This window comes from Oncorhynchus nerka, linkage group LG28, assembly GCF_034236695.1.
Source record: "Oncorhynchus nerka isolate Pitt River linkage group LG28, Oner_Uvic_2.0, whole genome shotgun sequence".
In the NCBI taxonomy this organism is placed as follows: Eukaryota; Metazoa; Chordata; class Actinopteri; order Salmoniformes; family Salmonidae; genus Oncorhynchus; species Oncorhynchus nerka.
This window is the reverse complement of record NC_088423.1, coordinates 72,340,189-72,358,691: the sequence shown is the minus strand read 5'-3', so window position 1 is coordinate 72,358,691 and position 18,503 is coordinate 72,340,189. Positions and strand designations below refer to the sequence as shown.

Genomic DNA, 18,503 nt, shown 5'->3' with positions numbered 1-18,503 from the left:
TATGTGTCTGTCTATCCCTGTTCTCTCCTCTCTGCACAGACCATACAAACGCTCCACACCGCATGGCCGCGGCCACCTAATCTGGTGGTCCCAGCGCGCACGACCCACGTGGAGTTCCAGGTCTCCGGTAGCCTCTGGAACTGCCGATCTGCGGCCAACAAGGCAGAGTTCATCTCAGCCTATGCCTCCCTCCAGTCCCTCGACTTCTTGGCTCTGACGGAAACATGGATCACCACAGACAACACCGCTACTCCTACTGCTCTCTCTTCGTCCGCCCACGTGCTCTCGCACACCCGAGAGCTTCTGGTCAGCGGGGTGGTGGCACCGGGATCCTCATCTCTCCCAAGTGGTCATTCTCTCTTTCTCCCCTTACCCATCTGTCTATCGCCTCCTTTGAATTCCATGCTGTCACAGTTACTAGCCCTTTCAAGCTTAACATCCTTATCATTTATCGCCCTCCAGGTTCCCTCGGAGAGTTCATCAATGAGCTTGATGCCTTGATGAGCTCCTTTCCTGAGGACGGCTCACCTCTCACAGTTCTGGGCGACTTTAACCTCCCCACGTCTACCTTTGACTCATTCCTCTCTGCCTCCTTCTTTCCACTCCTCTCCTCTTTTGACCTCACCCTCTCACCTTCCCCCCCTACTCACAAGGCAGGCAATACGCTCGACCTCATCTTTACTAGATGCTGTTCCTCCACTAACCTCATTGCAACTCCCCTCCAAGTCTCCGACCACTACTTTGTATCCTTTTCCCTCTCGCTCTCATCCAACACTTCCCACACTGCCCCTACTCGGATGGTATCGCGCCGTCCCAACCTTCGCTCTCTCTCCCCCGCTTCTCTCTCCTCTTCCATCCTATCATCTCTTCCCTCTGCTCAAACCTTCTCCAACCTATCTCCTGATTCTGCCTCCTCAACCCTCCTCTCCTCCCTTTCTGCATCCTTTGACTCTCTATGTCCCCTATCCTCCAGGCCGTCTCGGTCCTCCCCTCCCGCTCCGTGGCTCGACGACTCATTGCGAGCTCACAGAACAGGGCTCCGGGCAGCCGAGCGGAAATGGAGGAAAACTCGCCTCCCTGCGGACCTGGCATCCTTTCACTCCCTCCTCTCTACATTTTCCTCCTCTGTCTCTGCTGCTAAAGCCACTTTCTACCACTCTAAATTCCAAGCATCTGCCTCTAACCCTAGGAAGCTCTTTGCCACCTTCTCCTCCCTCTTGAATCCTCCTCCCCCCTCCTCCCTCTCTGCAGATGACTTCGTCAACCATTTTGAAAAGAAGGTCGACGACATCCGATCCTCGTTTGCTAAGTCAAACGACACCGCTGGTTCTGCTCACACTGCCCTACCCTGTGCTCTGACCTTTTTCTCCCCTCTCTCTCCAGATGACATCTCGCGTCTTGTGACGGCCGGCCGCCCAACAACCTGCCCGCTTGACCCTATCCCCTCCTCTCTTCTCCAGACCATCTCCGGTGACCTTCTCCCTTACCTCACCTCGCTCATCAACTCATCCCTGACAGCTGGCTACGTCCCTCCTGTCTTCAAGAGAGCGAGAGTTGCACCCCTTCTGAAAAAACCTACACTCGATCCCTCCGATGTCAACAACTACAGACCAGTATCCCTTCTTTCTTTTCTCTCCAAAACTCTTGAACGTGCCGTCCTTGGCCAGCTCTCCCGCTATCTCTCTCAGAATGACCTTCTTGATCCAAATCAGTCAGGTTTCAAGACTAGTCATTCAACTGAGACTGCTCTTCTCTGTATCACGGAGGCGCTCCGCACTGCTAAAGCTAACTCTCTCTCCTCTGCTCTCATCCTTCTAGACCTATCGGCTGCCTTCGATACTGTGAACCATCAGATCCTCCTCTCCACCCTCTCCGAGTTGGGCATCTCCGGCGCGGCCCACGCTTGGATTGCGTCCTACCTGACAGGTCGCTCCTACCAGGTGGCGTGGCGAGAATCCAAATCTCTCCTCACCACGTGCTCTCACCACTGGTGTCCCCAGGGCTCTGTTCTAGGCCCTCTCCTATTCTCGCTATACACCAAGTCACTTGGCTCTGTCATAACCTCACATGGTCTCTCCTATCATTGCTATGCAGACGACACACAATTAATCTACTCCTTTCCCCCTTCTGACGACCAGGTGGCGAATCGCATCTCTGCATGTCTGGCAGACATATCAGTGTGGATGACGGATCATCACCTCAAGCTGAACCTCGGCAAGACGGAGCTGCTCTTCCTCCCGGGGAAGGACTGCCCGTTCCATGATCTCGCCATCACGGTTGACAACTCCATTGTGTCCTCGTCCCAGAGCGCTAAGAACCTTGGCGTGATCCTGGACAACACCCTGTCGTTCTCAAATAACATCAAGGCGGTGGCCCGTTCCTGTAGGTTCATGCTCTACAACATCCGCAGAGTACGACCCTGCCTCACACAGGAAGCGGCGCAGGTCCTAATCCAGGCACTTGTCATCTCCCGTCTGGATTACTGCAACTCGCTGTTGGCTGGGCTCCCTGCCTGTGCCATTAAACCCCTACAACTCATCCAGAACGCCGCAGCCCGTCTGGTGTTCAACCTTCCCAAGTTCTCTCACGTCACCCCGCTCCTCCGCTCTCTCCACTGGCTTCCAGTTGAAGCTCGCATCCGCTACAAGACCATGGTGCTTGCCTACGGAGCTGTGAGGGGAACGGCACCTCAGTACCTCCAGGCTCTGATCAGGCCCTACACCCAAACAAGGGCACTGCGTTCATCCACCTCTGGCCTGCTCGCCTCCCTACCACTGAGTTCCCGCTCAGCCCAGTCAAAACTGTTCGCTGCTCTGGCCCCCCAATGGTGGAACAAACTCCCTCACGACGCCAGGACAGCGGAGTCAATCACCACCTTCCGGAGACACCTGAAACCCCACCTCTTTAAGGAATACCTAGGATAGGATAAAGTAATCCTTCTCCCCCCTTAAAAGACCTAGATGCACTATTGTAAAGTGGCTGTTCCACTGGATGTCATAAGGTGAAAGCACCAATTTGTAAGTCGCTCTGGATAAGAGCGTCTGCTAAATGACTTAAATGTAAATGTAAATGTAAATGTAGAAAATCACATTGTATGACTTTTAAGTAATTAATTTGCATTTTATTGCATGACATAAGTATTAGATACATCAGAAAAGCAGAACTTCATATTTGGTACAGAAACCTTTGTTTGCAATTACAGAGATCATACGTTTCCTGTAGTTCTTGACCAGGTTTGCACACACTGCAGCAGGGATTTTGGCCCACTCCTCCATACAGACCTTCTCCAGATCCTTCAGCTTTCGGGGCTGTCGCTGGGCAATACGGACTTTCAGCTCCCTCCAAAGATTTTCTATTGGGTTCAGGTCTGGAGACTGGCTAGGCCACTCCAGGACCTTGAGATGCTTCTTACGGAGCCACTCCTTAGTTGCCCTGGCTGTGTGTTTCGGGTCGTTGTCATGCTGGAAAGACCCAGCCACGACCCATCTTCAATGTTCTTACTGAGGGAAGGAGGTTGTTGGCCAAGATCTCGCGATACATGGCCCCATCCATCGTCCCCTCAATACGGTACAGTCGTCTTGTCCCCTTTGCAGAAAAGCATCCCCAAAGAAGGATGTTTCCACCTCCATGCTTCACGGTTGGGATGGTGTTCTTGGGTTTGTACTCATCCTTCTTCTTCCTCCAAACACAGTGAGTGGAGTTTAAACCAAAAAGCTAAATTTTTGTCTCCTCAGACCACATGACCTTCTCCCATTCCTCCTCTGGATCATCCAGATGGTCATTGGCAAACTTCAGACGGGCCTGGATATGCGCTGGCTTGAGCAGGGGGACCTTGCGTGCGCTGCAGGATTTTAATCCATGACGGCGTAGTGTGTTACTAATGGTTTTCTTTGAGACTGTGGTCCCAGCTCTCTTCAGGTCATTGACCAGGTCCTGCCGTGTAGTTCTGGGCTGATCCCTCACCTTCCTCATGATCATTGATGCCCCACGAGGTGAGATCTTACATGGAGCCCCAGACCGAGGGTGATTGACCATCATCTTAAACTTCTTCCATTTTCTAATAATTGCGCCAACAGTTGTTGCCTTCTCACCAAGCTGCTTGCCTATTATCCTGTAGCCCATCCCAGCCTGATGTCCTTACACAGCTCTCTGGTCTTGGCCATTGTGGAGAGGTTGGAGTCTGTTTGATTGAGTGTGTGGACAGGTGTCTTTTATACAGGTAACGAGTTCAAACAGATGCAGTTAATACAGGTAATGAGTGGAGAACACGAGGGCTTCTTAAAGAAACACTAACAGGTGTGTGAGAGCCAAAATTCTTACTGGTTGGTAGGTGATCAAATAATTATGTCATGCAATAAAATGCAAATTAATTACTTAAAAATCATACAATGGGCCTCCCGGGTGGCGCAGTGGTTAAGGGCGCTGTACTGCAGCGCCAGCTGTGCCACCAGAGACTCTGGGTTCGCGCCCAGGCTCTGTCATAACCGGCCGCGACCGGGAGGTCCGTGGGGCGACGCACAATTGGCCTAGCGTCGTCCGGGTTTGGGAGGGCTTGGCAGGGAGGGATATCCTTGTCTCATCGCGCACCAGCGACTCCTGTGTCGGGCCGGGTGCAGTGCGCACTAACCAAGGTTGCCAGGTGCACAGTGTTTCCTCCGACACATCGGTGCGGATGGCTTCCGGGTTGGATGCGCGCTCTGTTAAAAAAAAAAAAAATTGTATTTTTTTACCTTTATTTAACTAGGCAAGTCAGTTAAAGAACACATTCTTATTTTCAATGACGGCCTAGGAACAGTGGGATAACTGCCTGTTAAGAAGTGTTAAGAAGCAGTGCGCATGACTTTCAACCTTCGTCTCTCCCGAGCCCGTACGGTACGGTAGCGATGAGACAAGATAGTAGCTACTAAAAAAAACAATTGGATACCACGAAATTGGGGAGAAAAAGGGGTAAAAAATTAAATAACAAATATTTTAAAAATCCTACAATGTGATTTTCTGGATTTTTGTTTTAGATTCTGTCTCTCACAGTTGAAGTGTACCTATGATAAAAATGACAGATCTCTACATGCTTTGTAAGTAGCAAAACCTGCAAAATCGGCAGTGTATCAAATACTTGTTCTCCCACTGTATATATATATTTTTATTATTATCGAGGAACACAAAGAAAGTACAAATAAAGTAAAAGAACCACAAAAAAAGATATGTCAGTTACAGCACATCATACATTCCTCAGAGTAGTTACATTGACATCATCTTTGAATTAGACCATTTTCAAGTACGAAACCCATTTTCCCCAGTATTCCTGACCTCTCTTCTGTTGAGTTCTTAAAGCAAAGGTCATACGCTCCATGTGGTGTATTTCTCTTACAATGTCTATCCATTGTGTCACTATGGGAGGGTCTTTTCGTAGCCATTTCCTAGTGATATCCTTTTTACTGGCTGCCAGTAGGACCTTCAAGAGGTACTTTTCTCTATTGTGTAAGTTGTCAGGTATTTCACCCAAGTACAAAGAAATCAATGTATGTTCTATGTCAAATCCCATAATTTTCCAATGTTAGATCTTATTTCTCCCCGGTAAGTTTTGATTGCGGAGCAGAACCAAAAGATATGAGAGTGATCCACCTTCAATAGCCCGCATTCTCTCCAACAAGGGTGTAGTGAGCCAGTCTGTTTGATTTCAGTTTAAGTGTTATGAAGAAACGTATAACATTCTTCCAACAGAATTCTCTCCATGACCTTGAGTTGGTGGAGCTTTGAGTCTCTAATATGTTCAACCATGTTTCATCAGTTATTTCAATGTTAAGTTCCTCCCGTTTCTGTTTAATATAGTTTGTTGATTGTTTCTTTGAGGATTGAATACCCAAGTAAAGATTGGAAATAGCTGCTCGAGGGTCAATCACTTTTATCTCCCTTAAGATATAGTGTCGTACTTGTAAGTATCTGTAAAAATCTTGTTGATCCTGAAAGTTCTCTAGGTCCCCATTCCTTGTAATTGTACTGAATGATGTGATGCCTTTCTGCGTCCATTGTTTAAATCTGCTGTCCCGAGTTGCAGGGATGAAGCTGGGGTCGTATACGGGCCAACTCAGCAGTTTGACCTCTGTCTAAATAACTTTGCTTAACTGCCCTAAACCATGTCTTCAGAGAGAAATTAATCCACTGATTGTGTCTATTGTATATTTCTATTACCATGTCCTTATTTCCCCAAACTGACTATGTGTATCTCTGTCAATGTAGTCTCCATGTCTTTCCATTTGGATTCGTATTCTGAATTGCACCAACACACCAGAGGTCTCAATTGGGCTGACACAAAATAATATTTTAAGCTCTTCAAACAGTATCTTAAATAATCCTCCTCCTCACCTCGACCCCCCACAAAAAAATAATGTGACACCCCCACACACACTCCACCCCCCTTCTAGCTCTGACTCTACTGATAACTACGTTATTGAAGAAAAATATACTTTTTGTCCCTGTGATATGTGGTTGTCCCACCTAACTATCTTAAGATGGATGCATTAACTGTATGTTGCTCTGGAGAAGAGCGTCTGCTAAATGACTCAAATTAAAACATTTAAAACATGGACCAACATCCTTGTGAAAAGCTTTTGACACTTTGTAGAATCCATGCCCTGACAAATTGAGGCTGTTCTGAGGGCAAAAGGGGGGAGTGCAATTCAATATTAGGAAGGTGTTCATAATGCTGGGTATACTCAGTGTATGTATTTGTGCTGTGTGTTTGTTAGGGTGTTCAGAGCATTGCAGCCTGACAGTGGGGCTCTTTGTGTATGACAGTGGAGGGCTCTTTGTGTATGACAGTGGAGGGCTCTTTGTGTATGACAGTGGAGGGCTCTTTGTGTATGACAGTGGAGGGCTCTTTGTGTATGACAGTGGAGGGCTCTTTGTGTATGACAGGGCTCTTTGTGTATGAGTGGGGCTCTTTGTGTATGACAGTGGAGGGCTCTTTGTGTATGACAGTGGAGGGCTCTTTGTGTATGACAGTGGAGGGCTCTTTGTGTATGACATTGGAGGGCTCCGTGAGCAGGTGCCATTCCAGGAATCTGCTCGTTCGCGCTCTCACAGACCCCCTCTCTCCCTCTCCCCCCCCCTCTCTCACAGACCCCTCTCTCCCTCTCTCCCCCTCTCTCCCTCTCTCCCCCTCTCTCACAGACCCCCTCTCTCCCTCTCTCCCCCCACTCTCACAGAACCCCTCTCCTTTTCTCTCTCTTCTGATGCCAACACCGGCCAGGGCTGTTTATCTCCCTCTCCGCTGCCAGTTTGTAGTCTCAGCACTTTTCAGTACCGTAAAAAGAGATGTTTACAATAAAGGGCCATAATTGATTCGACAGGCTGTGGAGCCATGCTTAGTTTTTGTAATTATTTCTCAGCATGGCTTGAGTTCCCCAGTGTTGGAGGGAAACAGACTGTGAGTGTGTCTGTGTGTCTGCTAGGTCAGAACCGGACTAATCAGTGGAGGCCAGAGGGGAGCCTGAGGGGAGGCTGTTGCAGTGCGTCTCAAGCCCAGCCAAAGCACCTGGCAGCCCCCTCAGATATTCCTCAAATGGCCCTGGCAGCTGGAGATCATCCTGTATGAGCTCTCTGTGCTGCTGAGGCTGATGCTGCTCCCTCCATGTCTGCAGATACCGCTCCCCGGCCTACCACGTCCAGGCCTGGTATGATGAGGTGAAGGACTATACCTACCCCTACCAACATGAGTGCAATCCCTGGTGTCCCGACCGCTGCTCAGGGCCCATGTGCACCCACTACACCCAGGTGAGTCTTGGCTGGGGGAGAAAGGGGGTGGGGGTTCTGAGTTTGGAGCGAGTACTTCCCTCAACAGTTCTACAATGAACAGAAAACCACATTTGGATCTAATTCCATATGAAATGGTATTTTTACAGGTTTCCTTTGAACTAATATAGATGATCTGTGTATGAGCCTGTGCAGTGTTCAAGGTCATATGTTTCCTCTCTACCATCAGTATATAATGGACAGCATGTGACTTTTAAAGGTGATGCTGCTGCAGGTATTCAGGTCCTGTGTAAAAACAATGTGTTGCCTGCAGCCTCTTCAATGGGTGTCCATTAACTAAGAACAGGGGGAGTGCCTTAAACAGTGTGGTTACCATAGGACCACATGGGGGCACAGTAGTGTAGTGACAGGGGAAGTTATTTGCCGCCTCAAGAGCATTAAACCATCACAGCAGAAAGGGTGAAACAAAGGGGAAGAAAGAGAGATAAACAAAGAGGGGAAGAGAGGGACAAGAAGGGGATGAAGAGGGAGAATTGGCCTCCTCTCCTCATAGACTTTACTTTGTAGCTGGGATGGGTTTGTGAAAACAGCCCGACTCATCCTCCTGCATCTGCATACTTCACATGGGAAACCAGGTCGCTAGCATCTGGAAACACTTCCCAGACACACCAATCATCTCTGTGTTTGACCTGGATTCCTTTGAAGATGTAATGCAGGAATGGGGGGAACAATGCCAGGTCTGAACACCCTTTCTGCCTTTCATTTTCTAGGAATACTAGTGTAGCGTAGCATAGTTGGGGTCCAATCCCTACCATAACACTGCAAAGCTAGGTTATGCTAGCCCCTCCGGGTCAGTATCCTCATAGTCTCTCTCTGGGATGACACAGAGCTTTACCACAGGCTCCAGCCCTCATCATCACATCTCTGTGTATGCTGTAGTGGTGTAGCAGTGCGGTGTCTATGCTGAGTCATTGTCTCTAAGTCAATACTGCCTGTGGCCTCTCACTGGCCCAGGAAAGGGAAACACATTCCTGAAAGATGGGGGGGGGGGGGGGGGGAGTGAGAGTCAGAGAGAGAGAAATAGAGGGAGGAATTAGGGGTACAGGGGGAAAGATTGGTATTGGAGTCACGTATCAAGCTCTCAGTAGTAGGACTGCCCTGGTGTCAAATCCATAGGTGCTGCCTGTAGCTTACATTTAAGTAGTAAAAAAAAAACTGTATTACTATTTTTCACTTTTGTATTTGGCATTTGATTCTTGATTGATACTTTTATTGTACTGCATTGTTGAGGAGAGTTAGCAAGCAAGCATTTCACTAACGTATGCGTGCACGTGATCAATAAACTTTGATTTGATTTGATTGAACTAACTCTCCATCTTGACAGAGGAAGTGGGTCTGTCCAGAGTTGTCTTTGTTCGGTCCGAGCTACTGCCAGTATCATTTATTTACATTATTAAACTGGATCATGAGAATGATCACAGAACGTCGCAGGAAACAAACTGTGGTCACACTCGACATCTATCTCAGGGGCCCCATCAATCTGCCTCTAAACCCCAGCATGGGAGCCACTTCCTGTGGCAGTAATGAGGGATCTATGAGGGGCGAGAGGAGTGAGAAAAAAGAAAGAGAGAAGTCTACAGTGACATGGTGCTTCCTACCCATTTGTCTGTGATGCTTTTCTCAGATCTCCATAGCCACCCATGACAGGCCCTTTCAAAGGCTGCAGAGCTGCAGGGCTCCAAATCAAATAGTTTCAGCTAGTACAGTTGTCTGCACTTTTATGTGGAGCTGAGGAACTGTATCGGTGGAGATGGATTTGTGGTCATAGAAAGAACAATGAGTCAGCAATGCGAATGTCCTTTTATAATAACAATGTTAATGGAAGTGTTGTCTTCTCTGCAGCTGGTCTGGGCCACCACTAGTCGTGTGGGGTGTGCAGTGCACGTGTGTCCCAGGATGAACGTGTGGGGGGAGATCTGGGAGAACGCTGTTTACCTCGTCTGTAACTACTCCCCCAAGTAAGACCAACTCACTAACGTTACTCTCATTTCCCCACTCATTCACATATCATGTCTCCAGTGTTCTGTTTTACATACTTCTTACCACCACATGGGGTGTTTACCTAATACCAAACACTTTTGAGGGCACATGTCAGGGTATGAATTGTTCTGTCTAATGTTACAGTTAAAGTGTCTGTCTAAGAAGTATTTCATGACACATTGAGGCCAATTCTGAAATTCCAGCAGAAGTTCAAATACAAAAATAATAAAGGAAGGGGAAAGAGAAACAGGTCCTAAGCAGAATGTTCCAGACAGACCTCGTTTCATTTCCAGAGGGAGAGCAGGAGGGTTTTCATTATCCAGCTGGACTCAGGGATTTAAGAGTGTGTGATAATGTGCAAAGAACACGTGAATAATTACAAGGCCATGTGCCGTGATGGCTGAGTGCTGATTAGTTTCCAGTCAGTCAAACTGACCACTGTGCTCCTTCCTCCTCCCCAGGGGAAACTGGATCGGAGAGGCCCCTTACCAACATGGGCGCCCATGCTCCCAGTGCCCTCCTAGCTACGGAGGAAGCTGCAGGGACAACCTCTGCTTCAAGGGAGACTCTCAGCGTTCTGAGACTGAGGATATGAACGAGGTGGAGAAAGCTCAGATTCCCATGTCACCCCGCACCACTGCCAAGCCTGTCCCCAGACCCAAACCCAAGCCTGCTGCTCCCAAGAAGCCCTCCACTCCCAAGGCTCCCACCAGCACTTTCCTGGGTGAGTTTAACTAGTGGGAATCGTGGTTGGGGGCTTTCAGAGTTGACTGTTTGAATGTACTGTTTGGGAAGGAATGCCACTGAAATCCCTAATTGACCAGTCATTTATTTGTCTCCCACAGCTCAAAACATCAAGTGTGAGACCAAAATGCGTGACAAGTGCAAGGGAGCAACCTGCAACAGGTTCAACTGCCCTGCTAACTGCCAGAACAAGAAAGGGAAAGTGTGGGGGACGCTCTTCTATGATGTGGTGAGTCTCACACTGAAGTCCAACATTTCACACTATACATTTTGTATGCCTGAATGTGTTTCTAAGGATTATTTTTCTATTTTTCTAGCAATCAAGTATCTGTCGTGCTGCTATGCACTATGGCATCATCAATAACAATGGTGGTCTGGTGGACACTACAAGGAAAGACAAGTTGCCATTCTTTGTCAAGGCAACAAAGAACGGCATTGAGTCATTCAGGTAGATATTTCTGGTAGTCTTTATTTTCTGCCGTCATTCTGCCTGCTGTGCTCATTCATGTTTTGTGAAATGAATTGATTTCCTGAAATGTAATGGTCTTCTCATGCCTGGCTTTGATCTCTTGACAGTAAATACAAAGCCAGCAATGCATTTGTGGTGTCCAAAGTGGAAAGTAAGTCACACTTTTTCCAGAATAAGTGGAGCATGCACACCCTTGTTTTTTAGTTTCTTCACCTGATGACTTTTGCAGCTGTTGATGGCGTATGTCTCCTCTCTGTACCACAGGACAATCAGTGGACTGCTATGCAACAGTGGCTGAGATCTGCCCCTTCAAGAAGCCCTACTCCAACTGCCCAAGGTGCCCAGCTCCTCTCCCCCCCACCATGTTTCACACGCAAAACAAGAAGTGATGACTTGTGAATTAAGGGTTTTGCTTTGTAAGCAAAATCTAATTAGAGTCAGATTCCTGCTCTGGGACAAATGCTTTAAACCTCCAATACAAAACCACTGGAATCTCCTAAACATGCAGACTCTGCTAGAAGGAAGCGTCAAGCTTTCCTCTGTTCTCCAGAAGTTCTATGGGAAATGTGTCGGGGTTATTCATAACATGACCAAATCAAATCAAATCAAATTTATTTATATAGCCCTTCGTACATCAGCTGATATCTCAAAGTGCTGTACAGAAACCCAGCATAAAACCCCAAACAGCAAACAATGCAGGTGTAAAAGCACACATACATTACATACATTACATTTAGCTAAATGGCAAATTCTTGCATAAATCCTGCATTTCTCATTGTTGCAACATAAACCGTGGGTCACCCATTCAATTGTAATGCAATCTCAATGTGTGTCTCCCTCAGAGTATTCTGTCCTGCCAACTGCAAGAACGAGCCATCCTACTGGGCTCCGGTGGTTGGGAACAGTTTCTACACAGATGTAAGTGCTGGACCTAGTCACTGGGTATACCAGAATGGCATCACCATGCATGTCCTATCCTCACCATGCCTGTCCTATCATCCTGACCATGCTGAAAGGCTGAGAGGTCATACTGACCGAGGACAAAACGTTTGTCCCCACTGGGCCTGCCAGACAGATACACCTCAGTGTGTCTGCTCCCCAGAGAACTGTATCTGACTGGAACACTGAGCAGATTTATGTTGGACGGCAGATGAGTGCGGTCTAGCCCCGTTGAGCACTTAAGAGACTGTGGCCTGCGGCGACCACGAGCAACTTCTGAATAGCGGTGTGAACATAGTTGGAATGGGAGCACTGGTGATGCAGGCCTGGTAATGGTCGCCAGTAATGTCTCTCCCAGTGCTGAGTTCGACCACACACAGCTGCTCAGCCCTGACTGGCGGATTAACTGACTCATAACTGGCCCAGAGATTGCATGCCTGAGGTCTGAGGCATGGGACTGTCAGGAGAGGGCTTTAGGACCAGTTTCAGAGAGGGAGGAGCAGGGGACACACTGTCACATCCATTATTGTCACATCACCTCAGTTCCTGTCAGAACACCTCTTTCACTTCCTAATGACCCGAGGGTAAATCTCAAGTGATACACTATACTCCATACAGAGCGCTACATTTGACCAGAGACACATACAACTCTAGTGACAAGGAGTGCACTATATAGAGAATAATATGCCATTGGAGACACGCCATGTCATTCTAAAATCACCTCTGACCTAAGTTGCAAGTTGCATGTGTAAGCTAATGTGAGACTGCAGTGGATGAAAGGAGTGAAACAAATAATGACGCTCCCCTGGGAACCATTTTGGACCTAAATTGACCCAGTTACATGAAGTTGATGTTTTAAGTGTTGTTGCCTCGAATGAACTTGTTGACTCTTGTTTTTCCCCAACATTATTTCACTTAGATGTAGTCCAACTAGACAGCAGTTTCCCAGAGATCTCAAACATGGCCTAATGACTGTATTTTGTAAGGGCAGAGCCTGATTCTAACACTTAAACACTCACAGTGCCAACACACAGCAAAACACAGCAGGAGAAGAGGAACAGGCCTATATTGACATGACAGAAGTCCCTAGAAAGTGGCCTGAGTTACGCTGAGTGACACGCTGGAGCGAGTGCTTCGGACTGGGGGACAGGAGGCACCATGCCCTGCCTCAGAACCATGTGTGGAGTGTACAGCTCTCTGCTGCTGTCTGTCATCTGTAATCCAGAGTGGGGCAGCAGTTTACATCCTGATAATGATGTGCCTGGCTTCAGCCTTGCTAATGTACATGTACAGGATTTGTACAAATGGAATGCTCTGGAAACGAATACATTGACTGTATTTTGGTGTGGCTCTGTGCACTGTATGTGCCTGTACTGTACCTAATACAAGAAGCATTACTGATATAGTGAAATGGAATAATAAGCCATGATTGCTGTATCTGATATCATGAGAGGTATACTGAACCCTCTCTTCTGATCTCCCCTCCCTCAGCGCTCCAGTATCTGCCGAGCAGCCATCCATGCCGGGGTGACACAAGCCGGCGGGGGCTACGTGGACGTCCTGGCCCTGGATAAAAAGAAGAGTTATGTTGGTGTCCTGAAGAACGGCATCCAGTCAGAGAGGTGGGTGCCTGCTCTTACCCTCCTCTTCCCCTATAAAATACCCTTCCCTGCCCTCTCCCTGCCCTGCCTTCTCCCTACCCTTCCCTCACACACCCCTCCCCTGTCAGACAGAGGTCTAGGGCTCAAGCACGGAAGCCATTGGCGCCAAGTCCATGTTTGGCACACAGGGGTGCAAGAGTAATGGTGTGGTTTGGTGTGCGGACGGCCCACACATGAACTCTTTGCTTACTTTACCCGGATATTCAATGGAGTGTGCAAAGTGCTGCATGGCCAAAATCAGCTGAGCTAGAGTACAGTGGAATCTAATGCTGAAATCAAGGGTCCCCTACCTGGGAGCCTCACCTTGACCTTAGTGTGAGTGAGGACATGGGCTGTCAGTGACAGGGAACAGTATGGTATTACAACCATGGCCATACACAGTCAACCCCTGGTGTGATAGAGACTGATCCAGAGGTTGACTTCTGTCCAAGTGATGAACCAGCTGTTAGGAAGTGGGGCGTACATGTAGCTGGTTGGGTGGACGGTTCTTTAATAAGGAGGAAAAAATCACAGCCTATCCATTTACCCAGGGATGGAAAAGCTGTCGGCGGCTGACTCAGTGCTTCCCTCTGCAGGTAATTGCAGCCAATCTGATGCCAATGGGACGGGCATCATCCTGGCATTACTGAGATTGGCAGGCCTTCAAGGCCTCTCCACTACTGAGTTAATAACAAAGCCATCAGGCCCAGCACAATAGTGGTTGCTGGAAAGATCAGTCAGTCACTATAACAGCATGGTTAACAATGAGCCAGTGTTTGAGTCATGTTTCCAGGTACGACCACTGTGATTACGCTACTCTTACTGTAGGATGTCATGAGCAACAGGCTGACTTGAATTGGAGCCAAAAATACATTTGGTCCACAAAACAACTGACTGACTTGACAACAATATGGTTTATATTATTTTAGTTTTTCTTAGATTTATGTCACTTTATCTTAGTAATGAGTTGAAAGGACACTGGTTAACTGTTTTGAGTTCATGAATGAATGCTCAATGTAACCATCTCTCTCACTTCTCTTTTGCAGTAAGAGCAATCCAGAGGGTGGCTCGTTCCGTGTTTTTGCTGTGAGGGAGTGAGTCTCCTCCATCTCAGGGCCTCCCACTCATTGGTTCAGGGACTAACAGGGTCCCCAATCTGCTCTTACTGCAATCTGGGGGCAGGAAGTGCCCATAGGTTTGATGCCATGGCAACTCCTCCCATCTGTCTCTGTCCCCCACTCTGGGAGGAAGCAGAACTTTCCATTGGACCAACCGACACTTCTCCCTCTTAGCTAATAAACAGTATCTGACTGCTCAAAGTCGGTGGCTAACATCACAAAGAACCCTTCTGTCTTCTCCTACCTTTCTCACCTTTAAACTCCAGATTATTTTTGTAAGATACACAAGCGTTAAATGCAAAATGATGTGTAACATCAAAGACCAATTGAACAGCTGGTGCTGGATCTCGGCGTCTTGACATGTAGTTAGGTTTCAAATCAAATATGTCATATTTGTTTATATTTTATGTTCTTAATACAAAAGTGAATCATTGGTCTCCATACACAGGAATGTATATTGATCACTGTATTTAATCATTCTGTACAGATTTCATTAATTCATTTTTTTCTTCTTAAATGGCTGTATATTAACAGTTGTATATGTGTTCATAGTGTATTTTGTAGCTTGTCTCTGCTTTCCTAACACATTAATGCTTTCATCGTTGTCTTTACCTTTGGCGGAAAGGCCATGGTGCTTGAGTTAGGAGAGGATCTGTGTTTGGCATGCTGGACGAGCTCACAGTGGACAGACGGGCAGACAGAGACAGACAGACTTAGGGGTTGCGTAGGAAGGGAAGGGGAATGAGGAGGAGGGGAAGGCATACCTCCAAGGAAAATAAACCTTTCCTGAAGACAGCTTGTACTTGTTCCAGTGTCAATAATGTTCAGGCGATCTGGTAAAGGTACAAAAACATTGTAGCAATATTCTGTCCACTGTGAGCTCAGGAAGGCAATGGGAGCTTGTGTGGGCAGGGCTTTCAAAATGGTGGCATATCTGGCTTCATCTGAGAACATTCACAGATGAACGATGTTCTTGTTTGAAAAATGATTCTGTATTTATAATAGCTCACTGCTTTCTTCCACCCCTTTCCTCTCTTGATGCCATGTGTTTTGATTGAATAATATAAATACTGTACAATAGGTTGAATTTGTCCCCACTTAAGACAGTTGAATGTTGTAGGTTTTGTAGAAAGAGGGTCTTATACAGTCCAGTGTAAGAAAGGTGTGCCAAGTGTTCCTATCAGCAGGCTTAGCTTCAGTTAGGATTCATGACTAGGTAATGATTTGTAAAATACACAGAGGATGCAGAACATGGATCTGTTTAAACCACTCATACCCAGGAATGTAATAAATAGTTACTTATCCAGAAGGAAGGCACACAGAGACAGAGGCAGAGGCAGGCTTCAATTGGGGAATATCCTCTTAAATGCTGAGACTTTGTCGTGAGAGGAGGGTAAAATCTATGTAAATTGATGCTGGAGGTTTTGGGTCTCCTAAAGAATGACATTAGGTATCCTCTATCTATCCCTAGGCTAAACTGGACAACAGTGCAGCCATTCTCTCTTTGTTTTAGTTTTCATCTTTCTACTTTTTCTTTTAGGCTACCTCAGTCTTGTCGCTGCGCTAGGTTTGTAGTACATTGGGAAATCTTAAGGGAAATGATAATGGTTTGTACAGCTTTGGAAATGGAGTGTAAATACTTTTATTTTGTCTTTTCTCAACTGTTCTCTATGCTGTAAATGTATCTTTCTAAATATATGTGATGTGTTATTTTGTTTGTTTGTCTAGTTTGTATGGTGTTTATAGGCATTGGATGGGTATTTTTTTGGCACAATTTGAAAATAATTAAAGTTTGAAATATTTAGAATATAAGTTTTTTTTTTTTTGGTTCTTTTTTTGTTTTATTTTTGTTGTTGTTCAATGACACATTTATTACACACAGTTGTTCAAAACAGAGGCCCAATTTAGCAGTCTGTCAATCATCAGAACAGCCAAGGGGAGAGCTGACAGTCCTGCTTTAGAGTTCCTTGAAGTTTGCTCATTTCAAAACATGGAAACAGAAGAGCAGCCCAGCATTCTTCCACACACTTACAAGTGTCTATGCTTTGAATTGTGGTAGAGGCCTATTCACAGACTCACTCATCACTTCAGGAGGTAATAAGTCCAACATACCTATTTGAAGAGCATATATTTTCTCTACAGAACCACTTCAAATCAAGTGCTCAAGTGAAGTCAGCATAATAAAATACAACCCCCATTTGGACCCCTTTTAAGTTAGTTTTGCTACTATTCACAATTAATAATTTCAGTGCTGTGGGTATTGCAGAGATTTTCAACTTTGGTCCATCAGTAGCCTTTCCTTCCCCTGAATCTGGACCGGTTATCTAACATGGACCTCTTGCACTCGAAGAAAGAGGTCTGCAGTGTCTTACAGTGGCCCTCCTTCAGACACTGACTGGGCATCTTCCCCTCCTTTACAACACAGTCATGTTGAAAGAGACATGCCTTGAAGTCCTCCCTGATTCCCGAGCAGGCCCTGCCATCCTCCTCTTTGTCCTCGTAGAATTTAGGCATTGTGCTGCACTTACATTTAAGACAATTACGCAATAAATTTAGATTTGAAGAATATATTTAACTACAGTATGTTACATGAACATTGTAATGCAAGCCACCATATTTCAGAATATAAGTTTATTTTGTACACTGGATATAGTAGGATATATTACGTACATTTTCCTAGGTAGTAGAAACATGTTCCTATAGCAATTTAGCATAAATACTTATTTCTCAACAATCCAAATACAACAACACATCTTGAGCCAGATCACATGACTGGAGCAGTCAGGTGACATGACAGGCATGCTGAGTAGTGATGGGCATTCCTGCTCTTTTCAGTGAGCTGGCTTGGCTCATTTCACCAAAAAGAGCCAGCTCTTTTGGATCCCCAACTGTGCTTTAAAAAAAAAAGAAGGTTTGTATTTTTTCAAGTCACACAGTTTGCGATAGTTTGACTATGATTGGCGTTAAAACAATTCTAATTAAATTATTAAATGAAATCATACTCTACCATAACCACAATTTATTTAAAAATGCATGTGTTTGTTATTAAAAAAATGCTACTAAACATTTGCATTTAAAGTATAACTTTTCAATGTATATAAACTAAGTGCATATAAATCTAACCATTCAAAATGAATACAATCTGAACAGCATAATATAATATTGCACCATATCAACGAAAGATAAATAACACTGTGCAAAACTGCAGCATCCCAGTGAAAACATTAAACTGGTCCCTGTTTTCTCTCTCTTCTTTACTGCCATGTTATAACCAGCAGCACACAGCAATGCTGACCATCTTTTGCCTTTATGAGAGATTTGCATTCAGAAATGCAAGCTGCCTCACTTTCGAGGGGTTGGTGTGGTTTCTTCTCTCAGTAATTATTTGTCCCGTTTTCGAGAAGACCCTCTCAGAGGGAACGGATGTTGCCACTATGCAGAGTCTCCCTGTCATGACTTTAGTAAGCTGTGGGTAGACAGAGGCCTTGTCCCTCCCTCTTCTTCCTGATGCCCTGGTGCCTGAGCCAGCTGACTGCTGGGGCTGTCCCTCCCTCTTCTTCCTGTTGCCCTGGTGCCTGAGCCAGCTGACTGCTGGGGCTGTCCCTCCCTCTTCTTCCTGTTGCCCTGGTGCCTGAGCCAGCTGACTGCTGGGGCTGTCCCTCCCTCTTCTTCCTGTTGCCCTGGTGCCTGAGCCAGCTGACTGCTGGGGCTGTCCCTCCCTCTTCTTCCTGTTGCCCTGGTGCCTGAGCCAGCTGACTGCTGGGGCTGTCCCTCCCTCTTCTTCCTGTTGCCCTGGTGCCT

General features: G+C 46.5%; 2 protein-coding genes across 2 annotated transcripts in view; one reads left to right on the top strand and one right to left on the bottom strand.

The window, feature by feature from the left end:
• Window positions 1–16,412, top strand: part of LOC115112820 (cysteine-rich secretory protein LCCL domain-containing 2-like) — a 31,495-nt gene extending 15,083 nt beyond the window's left edge. Inside the window, exons 4-13 of the mRNA XM_065013079.1 lie at window positions 7,641–7,773; window positions 9,655–9,770; window positions 10,254–10,516; window positions 10,638–10,765; window positions 10,854–10,984; window positions 11,113–11,156; window positions 11,270–11,342; window positions 11,848–11,923; window positions 13,436–13,566; window positions 14,631–16,412. Of these exons, the coding sequence (XP_064869151.1) occupies window positions 7,641–7,773; window positions 9,655–9,770; window positions 10,254–10,516; window positions 10,638–10,765; window positions 10,854–10,984; window positions 11,113–11,156; window positions 11,270–11,342; window positions 11,848–11,923; window positions 13,436–13,566; window positions 14,631–14,682 (1,147 nt within the window). The 3' untranslated portion in view covers window positions 14,683–16,412. The remainder of the gene's footprint in view (window positions 1–7,640; window positions 7,774–9,654; window positions 9,771–10,253; window positions 10,517–10,637; window positions 10,766–10,853; window positions 10,985–11,112; window positions 11,157–11,269; window positions 11,343–11,847; window positions 11,924–13,435; window positions 13,567–14,630) is intronic.
• A 334-nt stretch (window positions 16,413–16,746) lies between these two features.
• Window positions 16,747–17,302, bottom strand: LOC115112253 (cytochrome c oxidase assembly factor 5-like). The gene has a single exon (XM_065013080.1). The coding sequence runs from the start codon at window positions 17,214–17,216 to the stop codon at window positions 16,989–16,991; it is 228 nt and encodes a 75-aa protein (XP_064869152.1). The 5' UTR covers window positions 17,217–17,302; the 3' UTR covers window positions 16,747–16,988.
• Between the last annotated feature and the right edge of the window lie 1,201 nt (window positions 17,303–18,503).

Bases quoted from the DNA above. Each gene is read 5' to 3' on its own strand.
- LOC115112253 (XM_065013080.1), bottom strand. From the start codon at position 17,216: ATGCCTAAATTCTACGAGGACAAAGAGGAGGATGGCAGGGCCTGCTCG.